Source organism: Stylophora pistillata, chromosome 11 (genome assembly GCF_964205215.1).
Source record: "Stylophora pistillata chromosome 11, jaStyPist1.2, whole genome shotgun sequence".
Classification (NCBI taxonomy): Eukaryota; Metazoa; Cnidaria; class Anthozoa; order Scleractinia; family Pocilloporidae; genus Stylophora; species Stylophora pistillata.
In genome coordinates this window covers 1,404,632-1,417,500 of record NC_142529.1, presented here as the reverse complement: position 1 = coordinate 1,417,500, position 12,869 = coordinate 1,404,632, and the positions used below count along the sequence as shown (strand labels likewise).

The following is a 12,869-nucleotide window of genomic DNA, read 5'->3' as shown; positions in this document are numbered from 1 at the left end:
TAAACTCAAACAGACAGAGATAATTGAAAGTCCATATATGACGCCCTAACACAAACCACAATGCATTATAGGGTGATTTCATAGATAATTACCCAGGACATACAATGATGCAATTTTAGCTCAATTTGTGGTACATCACGCGACTGATTCAACTAGAACGGTAAGGGTCAAGTAACTGCGATGTCTTTACACTTGTCAAATTTTTAAGTGTCAATTTGCTGTTGGTCAACTATCCGTCAACTGTTGGTATACTGCCGGCCGACAGTTGGCCGACAGACTTTTAGGGGAGCTGTTCTTCACTTTTAGCGACAGTTAGCTGTCAGCCGACAGTTAGCTGTCAGATGGCCGACAGTTTTCATTATGTTTCAGGCCAGAGTTTTGGCTGACGGGCAGTTGATGACCTGTCTGTAACCTGTTGGTGGGTTGTAAGCTGAAATGATAGCAAGCATTTCCTTATTGATTGCTTGCGTTGGCTGCTGAAACTTGCCCAGATTGGTTCTATTTCATTTATCTACCATATTGAAAAGTTGTTCTAGTTCTCAATCCCCTGGAACTGTTAACTATAGTTTTGTAATGCATTAACCCATTAATGGCCGCAGCTTTTGTGGAAAACTGTGTTTTGAAGCTAGTCCAGCAGATTTCGGGTCACTGTTGGGGTTTTAAAAGCTCCAACTTACCAAAAACCACTTGACAGCTCGTGCACTCGACGGCCTTTCAATCCAAATGCAAAATGGCGGCCTGAAAATCTCGGGCACGCGCAGAGAGCAAAATTTCGACATAGTTGTTGGGTTGAAAAGTCACGCCCCACTTACAACTTCTACTTTTCTCTCTTTCTCCTGCCCTTTTTTTCCCCTCTCCTTGCCTAAAGTTTCTCCTCACTTGCTGGAAATTGAGTAGGCTTCATTTTGGTGTAGAGATTTTTCAGAAACTACTCATTATTTTCAAAGCACATGCTCGGAAAGGTAGGTGGGTAGTGAAACACGATCTTCGTGCAGATTTTCCAGTCAAAGTGACACGGTTTTTTGGCTATTTCTCCAATCTCCTCCACTCAATTGCGCTCATTCTGGTATCGTCTGCAAGATATTTTCAACCCGTTCAAGTACATGCTCGAATTCGTGCTCCAGAGTTAAAATTGATGACGTCAAAGGGCGTAGAAAGGGTGTGGGTCCCCATGGGCGCATACAGGCGCACTGGACGTTAATGGGTTAAAGAGTGATTGAAAAACTACTTTTAGCTTGCTTATTTGTTACAGCAAAATGGAGAAAAGAAGTTTTTTATTTGTACAGACAAGGATATCAGAAATAGGTACCAAATTTACTATTAAATTTTTAGCACATATAGTTGGGAAGATGTGTCAAACAAGCTTATATTACCATTTAAACAAAATTAAGTAGATAGGTATGAACAGTGCCTATTTAATGTTTTCAACTGGAAAAGTTTTGACTCTGAGGACTGTTCGTTTGACTTTGTTTTCAGTCAATTTTTGGTCTACTTAACACCACTGGCCGACTGTCAGTAATGTGTTAATTGGTAACCTGTTGGCCGACAGTTGTCCAACAGCCGAAAATGGGAACCTCTGTTCACTATTACCACACACCCTGACTTTTTTTAAGGATCACAGCCATGAACATGTTCTAATTTAATAATTCCTAACATTCAAATTGAATATGAAACAGAAGACATATGAGTAGTATCTGCTCTAGAAATTATATGTACGTTTATCAAACACTTACCAGTTTTGGGTGCTCTCTTAGATACTGAACTAAGGAATGCCTTAATTCTAAATGATGGATATGAACTCCTTTGACAATCTTCAGTTGCTCTGTCAAGGCATAGAACATACAATTCCCTGACCCTGGATTGTCAGAAATTCTATAGCCCTTTTCAGAAGCAATCCTGTGTAAGTCTCCTAGTGGATCTGTACTGCTTCTGATCTTATGTCCACTGGCATTCTGTTGCCACTGTTGAAGATAACAGATGACTTGTTCATTCCCACCTACAAGAAAAATAATGTAATTATCAGTCCTTTGATCTTATGGATGACAAGGTGCTAAGGAAATCATGGTGTATTGCTACAGGAAAAAAAAACTGAAAAATCAATGTAGGGTGAAGTTGGGTATTTAAGAACTAGGGGAACAACAGTTTTAAAAGGTTAAAATACTTTCAGGAATTTATTGAACTCCCCTTTCACGAACACCTGCTTCTCCAACTGAAATAATCCCATTGCAATCCTCAAACAAAGGCAAGAAGACATACCTAGAAAGGTCAACTACATGTACATTTTTACGCATGATCATTCGCGTGAAGAATTTGGTATGGTCCTCTGTTTATCTTTTTCTTTGTTTTCTTACAAAAATCTAAGTCAATATGAAAAGAAACAGCAACCCAAGTTGACCACATAAAGCCCGTTTGAGTTTCAACTGCAATACTTTCCTTACGAGTAAAATAATTACATAAAAGTAACTTTCCCTTGCAAATGCATTTTTCTAAGTTTTTAAAATTATCTTAATCATCTGCAAAAATACAAAGAGCATGAATTTTATCAGTTCATCCGCTCGACCGCATCCGTGCAATTATATTTTGCCAGCCATGTATCCGTTTGACTACACCCGTTCAAAAATTTTTGTCAGCGGTGTGTCCGTTTCACTTTAACCGTGCAAGAATTTTCTTCATCCGTGTATCCATTTGATTTTATCAATGAAAATAGTTTTTTCAACCGTGTTTCTGTTTGACTTCATCCATGTGAATATTTTCTTCATCCGTGCATCTGTTTGGCTGTTCTGTTTCAAACAGCTTGACTATCTGTTTCTTATCCGTTCACTGGCCGTGCGTTCATTCCTAAGGAACATTTTCGCGCGAGAGGTCACATTTATTCTATTTCATGTAGTGACTGTGATCACGAGTATATCGTAGAGACCAAAGATCAGTTTGAAACACATTTGAAAGAGCATCAGAAAGCGGTCTTCTTTTGCCAAAAAATTCAGCTTTGTCAGAGCACACATGCCTAACTAACCTTACAAATGGGTGGGATAATTCTACAATTACCGCCCTTAATCGCCACTACCACCAGCACCTTTGTTTGGAAGCTTAACATATTAACTCCACCCACACCTGTAAATCGTGCTGATGGCAGCTTACTACCTGACATCTATTTGCACCTTGTCAGAAAAAATTAGTGAGCATAAAAAAGGACCTCTTAATGCAATGATCAGATCATCCCTGATGAAGGCACTGGTCAGGAGTGCTGAAACGTTGGGTTCATGAATCGTAATTTTCCCAGTTATATTCATTAAATCCTTATTTAAGGAATTTTCAAGGAATTTAAGGAATTTAATTTGTTCGCCACGGGAATGGCAGGAGAAAGGAACAGAACTTTACATTCATTAAATGAATGTACCAGAGTAGCATCAAACTATGTCACATTCCCAGTTGTTTTGAAATCTTACCCTGAGGATGATATTCCTGATGAACAAGTCCTCTGTTATATGCTGAACTAGCCCCAGCATATGGATAATGACCATGTTCAAAAGATGGATCTCTGTTCTGACCTGACATGAATTAGATATCAAAGATACCATTTAGATACATGGGATTATAATTATCCAATTGCAGTTCAAAATGACTAAAAGGAAACACACATGATTCCCTATAACTCTGAGTTTCATGCTTATGTCAAATCTGTCTGACAAGTGCATAAGCACGAAACTCAGAGTTACAGGGAATCATACGTGCTTCATTTTAGTCATTTTTAACTGTATTTTGCTCTACACTTGTGTATTGAGCACTTTCCAACAGCATTTGCTACAATTTCCCACAATCGATTTTCTTATTAAGATATTTTTGCTCATGGACTTTCTCATACTGCCTTAAAAGTGAAGTCATGAAAGGGTACTTCAGAATAAATGACAAAAGGTATAAACAGAGCAGTAGCTGATGAAAGGCTGGTAATCAGTCATTATTACTGTGCTTAATTCTAAAAACAAATACCAGTACTCCATTTTACAGTTGCATGCTTGGTTACCAAGCCTTTGACCAGGAGTGAAGCTAAGAGTGACCATGTTGTGATACAAATTTTGCTGCTTTTCAAATGTAAATTACTTTCCATTTTTAGTCATGCTAACTAGATACTGGTCTCTGTCTCATCACAGTCACCATCAGCCTCACTTCAAATCAAAGACTTGGCAATTAAGTGCCCAACTGTAAAATGGCGTATTACCATAGTTTATCTGCACTCACTTTGAGGAAAGGTTCGGCTTTCCCGGTTATTTGGATGTGCAAAGGCTGTTGGAAGAATCCCCTGACTAGAATCCACTGCTAATTAAAAGAAGCAAGCAAGCCATATAACTAGAGGATCCTTTCCATGTAAAAGCATAACACAACTTCGATTCACAAGTGCTCTGAGAAATGGAATGGGTTGAACCACCTTAGGAAGTTTTGAGCACTTAAAATAATGTAAAGGTGTCAGTGATGAGCTTTAGGAAAAATATCCTTGAGATAACTGAAGTACTTACTCGTAATTGCTACACTAACTGCTGCCATGTTAGCAAGCAAGGGAAAGAAGTAAAGAGGTAGGAAAGAGTAACTAAAGCTACAGAACCAGTCAAAATCCACCACTCTTCACAAGCTCCTGACATACAGTAGCTGGCAAATGCTTAATAATATCATTCTCACTGTTTGGTGAAGAATTCCCAGTTGTTTTGTCATCTTACCCTGAGGATGACATTCCTGATGGACGAGTCCTCTGTAATATGATGAACTGGCTCCAGCAAATAGATACTGACCTTGTTCAGAAGATGGATGCCTGTTGTGGCCTGACAAGGATAAGAAACCAAACACCATGAAACTGTAGTCATAAATAAACTTATTAAGGGTACTCTACACACATGAAGCACTACGGTACACCAGCGGGTTTATTTTGAGATACAGTGACTATAGGAAGAGGGAAACTGTTCACATTCCATGGATGAATGTGGCAAGTGACCAACAGGGGGGCCTTCTGCAGCCGCAAAAGATAATTTAAATGATTTCAGTGGAGTCCTCTAAGTTAACTCAACTGGTAAAAGCCAATTCACAGGTACCTGGTTCTGGCATAAAATTTTATACTAGAGGTGATCTTTGTAGGGGTTGCATGTTTGGGAACCACTTTGAGATTAATTGGTTTATCAGTATCATTATATCCTGATGTTATTGTACCTTCATGATGAGCAGTGTGAGATGATTCTTCTCTAAGTCCTTTGGGATGCTGATCAGCTACAAGGAGGTTAGCAACAAAAGAAGAATGCATTAATTTTCAATTACATTCATGAAGCTTGAGGATAAGACAAGATTCTAAAAAGTTTTAAGCATTCAGTGAGTGATTATAAGAGCAAGTGCATTTTCTGTTATTGCACTTGTTTTCTTTTTTTTTTTTTCACCAAACACATAAAAAACCACATAAATTTTTACTCTATTAAAGATTAATTAACTTTTATTGAATAACAATACATTTTGTTGAAAAAATTAAAGGAGATTAGCTTACCAAATGTGAGTTTGTACATCCTTTCTACAAGACTTCTACAAGGCTCCTCCCAGCTGTACTTCTCAAGATAGTTGGTACGAATAAACATTGACTCTTTTAGTCGCACTTCCCTCTTTTTCTGACATACATTCTTGATTTCTTTGGCCCAGTCTTTGGGATCTTCAGAGTCTACCACACAGTAGGAGCCTAGAGGAACTTCCTTCAGAGCTTCTCCAAGTCCCGAATTGCCACTGACAAGTATGGGTAGACCAGCTGATAATGCTTCAAGAGCTGTTATTCCAAATCCTTCAGTCCTGGATGGCATTATTGCAAGATCCACTTCACAGAATAAGTTGGCTAGGACTTCTCTGCTATCATTAAAGCTACGAACAATAAGCTGATTCCGACTAATGCCATGGCAGAGCAACTTTTCTGCCATTTCATCTCCTTTTCCTCCAGGTGGGCATATAAACCTGAGTTTATAGGATTCACCTTTCAGCTCAGCAATTGCTTTAGCAGCTATGTCGTACCCCTTGACATTGAAATCTTCATGGCTGTCACCACTTCCAATAACAAGAACACAGAATGTTCTTCTTTCTTCAGTGGATTGTTCTACTTCCAAAAACTCTGAGAAAATGCTTGGAGTTAGGTCAAAAACATTTTGTTGTTGTTTACCACGACAAAGGTAACGCTTGTAAACATCTGCCAGCTTGGGTCCAATGGTAACTACTTGATCAGCCATCTTACAAAGTTCAATTTCTGTCTGCTGCATTTGTTCACCTTCTGAAATGTTTTTGTACATTCCAACTTCTTCAGGAGCAGAGTGAACAACTTGAATCCATTTGCAATGACTGTAAATTGGATTTCTCTTGATCTTTGTAACATGTCGACCAAGGTGAACTCCATGACCAATGACACAGTCCATTCTATGGTTTCTTGGAGGAACTGACAGCCAAAGAACTGGCTCAAAACCAGGAGCTCTCTCTGCTTCGATAAGCTTCACATTGTAACTTTCAGCACTGCTCCTGTCCTCATCACTGCATTTTGGAAGCAAGACACTAACATCCACATCGGGGTGTTTAGCTAACTGGATGGCTAGCTCTCGGTTGATAGTTGACAAGTCTCCATCTGTTGACGATTTCCACTCAGTACTCAGAAGAGTGACTTGCAGTGTCCTGTTTTCCTGGCCTTCCTGTGATGTAGAGGCTACACTAGGAATAGTGGAATTCTACAACAACAAAACAAGAATGCTATTGGAAAAAAAATTGGAAAACACTAACAAATCACAATTATGGATGCCCATTCAATATTTAAAGTCAGTTCTTTAGTAACCTTGCTGTTGAGTTTTATCTTATGCCACAAAGTCAGTTGCAAGTATATTGAGATATATTTAAAACAGGAGAATATTAAGTTGCCCTAGAGATCTACTCTGTCACTGTTATATTACTCACTGATAACAACCATTACAGTGAAAGTTATGCTCAAAAGCTATTCCTTTTCAACTCACTTTGAAATTGGTACATGCAGTTTCATAGATGTCATTCAGGAGATAAAATAATAATGTGGATGAATGTTTGTCAAAGTGTAGGGTTGGTATTTGTAATAGTGTACATTTTTACCATTCCTCTTACTACCTTGTGTAGTCTTGACATCACAGAGAGTTTTTAAATTTGAAAGATAAAGCTGAAAAAAAAAAAATAAAAAAAGTGAGTACAAAGTCCATTAAATCTTTTTATTACACGACTCGGGCGGTCAGAGGGCTAATAACTAAAATCAACCAATCAAAATGCTCTATTGCCGGTCCAATATTCTCTAAGTATTGGACCGGGCACTGTCCTGAATGGTCCCGAATGATACCGCACTTGTGTCCCTTTGAACTTCAGTCATATAATAAATCTCTTATTAACCAAGCTTGCTCGGGACCGTACTGGAAGGATATCGGCCCTCGGTCTTTTTTGTACGGACGTCGCTGCGCTCGGGCCGTACTGTCAAGACCTCAGGCCAATATTCTCCCAGTACGGCCCTCGCGCTTGGTTAATAAGACATATTTATTTCCTCTCACAAATGTTGTTGCAACTGCTTAATTTAATTTGGTGTTGAAAGTATATCTCAACAGTCAATACTTCAGAGGAATGATATCCTTTTAAAAACAGACAGTTAACAACAACACTTAATGATACTAAAACATACCAATAGTAAATCATTTGAACACAACCCTCTGCATACATCCTGAACTTAGACAGGGTTTCAACTGAAGACTCGGACTGCCTAAAAATCAAATTAAGAAATGTTAATGATATTTAATTTATTGTGGGAAGTGAGGAGATCGAGAGAAGTATTAATAGCCCTAAACAACCTGAGACACTGATTGATTTAAGCCCACTGCTCAAATTCCTTTGGTCCTTATTGTTAACACCAGTCATAGTTAGAAAGTTATATTTTTTTACCTTCTCAGCAATTTTCTTGGATAATACTGGAGGGATGAAGTTAGAATTTGGACAAGATAGGACACATTATCAATGGAAGAGCAACTGTTATTACATTCATCAGATCATTAATATTTTAGAATTAAATCTAGTTTGAAATAGGGGAGGTAAATTTACTGAAAACCTGAGTGTGGTTGCAAGCCTTGCCCTATAGTGCTTTTAATTAAAATTCTAAATAGTGCACTAAATTTTTTTTTCACTTTATAGATGTTTTGTAGAAAAAGATATGGTGTTGGTTTCAATTTTCGGTTCTTTTTCAGGCAACTTGGCGGACAGGATATTGTTTAATTAAAATAAATGCTTCAATTTCTTTCAAAGTTCAAGTCCATTTCAATTTCTAGATGGAAACATCAACATTGAAAACATCAAACCTCAAGAAAGTGTAGATAAAAAAATCAAGCTACATCAGGAAAAGGACTGACACTGCTTGAGGCTCATGTGTGAGAAAGCATTCCTGCTGCTGGGCGTTGATAAAACCAGGACTGGATTGGATTGAATTGGATTGACAAAACCTGGACCGGATCTTAAAAAAATCAGATCGCCATAAATTTCCCGCCAAAATACTCATGTAACATCTCATGATCAAGTTTTGGCATAGAAATAAGACTGCCTTTTTTCGCAGCTCAGTGAAGCAAAGTTGTAATGGTTCTTTTTCGTGTAAGATATTCCACAGGTGCCCCCAGCTCACTACACTATAGGTATAGTTGTGTTGAAGACAATCACCGACAAAATTGTGCACTGAAGATGTTTTTAATCTGGTACGCAATCTTCTGTTAGTTGGTACAGCTGTAAATTATATAAAGCAAAAAGCTAGAGACTCAAAACTGAAGTAAATATTGAATTACAGAAAAAATAACAACACAAAAGCGACAACTCGCATATTTTTGGACATCTCCAGGCTTAAATAAAACATCAACATCAAAGGGTAAAAGATGACCGAAGAAACAAACTTTCGCCTGTAGAGACACACAAAATGGCACACAACACAATTTTTTGAGCACATGGTAGCAAAAATCATGTGATCCGCACAAGGGGGATCGGAGGGGCAAACTGTCCCTGACAAGTTGTTTCACCTAAACAAGCATAAACAACTACAGAAAACAGATGAGGTAAGTTCACATACTTTATTATTTTAAAAACTATAGATAATTGTGACCTCTCACAGGAAAATGTTCCAAATGGTTAGCCGTTTTTAAACGGATAGCCGTTCACTTGCTGTTCATCAGCCATTCGAATCGATTGGCATGCCGTTTGAATGCCTCAAGCTATCCCTTCTTGAATATTCATCATCCGTTCGAACCGTTCGAGCTATCTGTTTAAGAAACTTCATCATCCGTTCAAACGCCTCTAGCTATCCGTTCTTGAATATTTATAGTCCGTTCAAATGCCTCCAGCTATCTGTTCTTGAATATTCATCATACGTTCAAACGGTTCGAGCTATCAGTTCAAGAAAATTCATCAGCCGTTCACTTGGCACTTTGGCAACGATGGTAGAAACATTCTTCGTGTGATCACAATCCATATCTTCTCTCGTTGAATTCTCCATTTTGTGATTGGGTGAAATGGCGGTAATTGACACAAGTTGTTAGCAGTTACCAAGGCAATGCATTTTTGATGGACAGACAGGGAAGCTGGGATTATGGAAATTTAAACCTGAATTGAAGTTGAGAAGTATCGAATTGTATGCTTTTCGTGTGCAAGTTCCTTGGTTGTACCTTATCTTGATCAGTCGAATTCAATAATAAAAATATTAATTATAATCTATTTGAATGCACCGAAAGCGAAGTCAAGTTATTCAAACGATCGAGTTTTGACTCGTTTCAAGTGATCTTTTCACAGATTGTTTCAAATACCTCGCGTAACTTAACACCGCATCACCCAACACGTGACGCTTTCATGAAATAATCCTTTGCTTTGGCTCAACACGAGAGCTTGGAACGCCTGTGTCAGCATTCGTTTTCACGAAACCATCTGTTCAAATAATTTCTACAGGCGCTCACTTGTTCGACCGATTAGCCGTTTATCCATTCGATCTCATCTTTGAGGCTCATCTCAGTGTTCGAAAAATTAGCCGTTCATCCATTCCATAATTTTCATTAGCCGTTCATCCATTCAACCTAATCTGTTCGAAAATTTTAATTAGCCGTTCATCCATTCTACCTCATCCGTTTGAAAATTTTAATTAGCCCTTCATCCGTTCGACCTCATCTATTCGAAAATTTTCACTAGCCGTTCAGCCGTTTGACCTCATCCGTTCGAAAATTTTAATTAGCCGTTCATCCGTTCACAGTATGTTTCGAACGGCTTTCCTAGCCGTTTGTCTCCTGTTCACTTGCGGTTCTGTTCACTGTTCAAGCGGCTATCGTTAGGAACATTTTCGCGTGAGGTCACAATTATGCCATAAGAAACACATTCGTAGCCTTGCACACTGTACGTAGTTTTTTTTAATTTATTTAAACATTATCATAGATTACTGACCCATCATTGTAAATAGTTGCCAAAAAGCCTTTTAAGGAGCAATTATTAAAGATTATCATTATCATAACAAACGTTTTCATAGAACGCTATTACAGACTCCATACACTGTTTTATAGAGTGCTCAAAATCGATGGTTGACACTGTAATGTAACACCGCTTTTCGCAGCAACACTGTCACAATACGCCACTTGCATTGTAACACAACACCACTTTCCCGTTACGGTCACGCCTGCTATACATTTCGTATTGTGAGCTTGAGAACGTCTGTGGATATTCATTTTCAACTACAATCAATTATGGACAAATTGTAGCGGCCTCAGTTGACCAGCACTTGCTTAGCAGGTGTCGTTACCTCTGAAAGAAAACTTAAACATCAAGCACCTGTAACTCCTGTGAGGCTTCGCGCTCACAATGTGCATGGCTAGAAAAACAGTCACCATGTTTCACATGTTTCTCTTAAGGCTGCAGAACTTGTATGGAATTCTGGATATTTTCCAAATTTACTAGCGGACAGCTCCATTATGAGGTACGTTCTTTCACTAAAATTGATTGAATTTGTTTGAAATTCTACAACCTGTATTCACTGTTCATTTCATTTTTATGTAATAACACCTACTGATTCAATTTTTTTGGATCCAGTCCGGGTTTTGTGAATTGGATGCAATCCGATCCAGGTTTTGTTAACCCAATCTGATCCAGTCCAGGTTTTGTCAATCAGATCCCATCTGATCCAGTCTGGATTTTGTCAACACCCCCCCCCCCCCCCCCACTGCCAGTTGTATCTAATTCCACTTTAAGTAGTTGCAAGATCTGATTGTTAATTCTCCCCTCTAGCTGCTTCACATTTCCTTATAGATTAGTTTTGAGAATTTGGTGTTAGATCAGGATAACAACTTCTACTTGATAAGTTAAAGAGAAGAAACAGAGAAAAGGCTTGCAACTTGTTTAACAGCATACCTATAACTTAATGACTGAGTGACTCATCAGCATCTTTGGGTCACCTTAAAAACATGTTAATACCATTTGCATATTCACAAGTTAAAAATGCAATGCAGACTTGGATAAGCCATTTCAAATTAACTTAGGCCTCTTTTTAAAGAACGAGGTCTAGTGCTTAACCATTCTTGGGAAAATGAGTTTAATTTACATGTGAATGATAACCTATTATCATATGCAAAGATGAGCACCAGAACTTGCTTTGAAAAAGAGGCTAATGGTAAGGCATATTTCTCCAATCCGGGACCTTACTTAGATATCTGTGAAACTGATCCATCGAATTATCTGCGATGCAACTAAACGATCGAAATTCCACTATCCGTTACTAACGACGAAAAATCCTTCGATTAAGAGAATAAGTGGACCGAAACCAACTCTTCTTCGCTTTTTGGTACCATTCAGCTCATAACACCTCACTGTTGTTAACAGACAGTGCAGGTAGCGACAACACGCACATCAAGTTTTGACGTAAATTAGATTGAAAACTTTTTACAAAATTAGATACATTCCTAACTTAGTGGGCTTCTCCTGAAGAAGTGTTCTTAAGTTGGCAAAAAGAAGAGCTATAAGCGAGTTTCCAGACGACGCAAACGCAAGTCCTACTCTGCACATTCGTGAGGTCTGAGATTACAAATTGATGACCATTTGCATGTTTCCTCACTACAACCTTGGACATAACGTGAAGGAACAGTTAATCATTTAGAAATAACCAGAAAAACTTTCAATCTGAAAAGTGGCATCGAACGGTCCCCGAAACGATGGAAAGTCGTAATTCCCTAATCGCATACCTTTGATCACTCGGGCACATGTAGATTGTTGCTACATACAGGTTTCCATGGCTAAAAGCCTCTAAAAGTTATGACCACAACCTTGTGGATGAACCAATCACTCGAAGACATGATTACAAGCTAAAGAACTAAGAACCTCAACCCATGATTGATGCAAAAGCTCCCTTGCTTAAAAGTCTACTCATCAAAGACCACTTTTCCGCGTCAAGTGGGAGGGTTGAAGCTGCGTGCTAACTTCTCTTGGGTCACATGATTTAAGTTCCCAACGATGTGTGGACAATGGACTACGTGACGGTGGATTAGAAAGTATGTCGGATAATCCCTGGAGGGTTAAAGCGGTACGATTTTGGAATGCGGTTAAATGAATGGCTTAAAATGCCGACACTCATCCAAGAATGTTCCAATCATTAATACTAAGAATTGCTCATGAAATTGGGAGTAATAATTTGGTTATCTGCTAATTTGCATGTGGGTAATTTGAAGCCCATGTCCTGATTGGCTACCTGAGCAAGCAAGATGGGTGCATCTTGCCCGCTCTGAATTAGCCATTTTGATCTCGCACAAGATAACCCCTGTCTGGAACAGCATGGAGCAAACCTACAAAGTTTCATAGTTTTTCTAATA

The 12,869-nt window shown here is 38.6% G+C and overlaps 1 protein-coding gene across 7 annotated transcripts in view; it reads right to left on the bottom strand.

Moving 5' to 3' along the window:
- Window positions 1-12,740, bottom strand: part of LOC111347690 (uncharacterized) — a 27,188-nt gene extending 14,448 nt beyond the window's left edge. Inside the window, exons 1-9 of one of the 7 annotated variants that reach the window (XM_088738686.1) lie at window positions 12,246-12,740; window positions 7,688-7,765; window positions 7,132-7,180; window positions 5,519-6,725; window positions 5,194-5,250; window positions 4,710-4,811; window positions 4,237-4,311; window positions 3,447-3,548; window positions 1,734-1,996 (exon numbers count right to left, since the gene is read on the bottom strand). In XM_088738686.1, the coding sequence (XP_088594812.1) occupies window positions 1,734-1,996; window positions 3,447-3,548; window positions 4,237-4,311; window positions 4,710-4,811; window positions 5,194-5,250; window positions 5,519-6,725; window positions 7,132-7,149 (1,824 nt within the window). In that variant the 5' untranslated portion in view covers window positions 7,150-7,180; window positions 7,688-7,765; window positions 12,246-12,740. Of the gene's footprint in view, window positions 1-1,733; window positions 1,997-3,446; window positions 3,549-4,236; window positions 4,315-4,709; window positions 4,812-5,193; window positions 5,251-5,518; window positions 6,726-7,131; window positions 7,181-7,687; window positions 7,766-11,418; window positions 11,438-12,245 lie in introns of those variants that run through there. The other 6 variants (XM_088738688.1, XM_088738689.1, XM_088738684.1 and 3 more) reach the window with 6 other exon arrangements.
- Window positions 12,741-12,869: the final 129 nt, after the last annotated feature.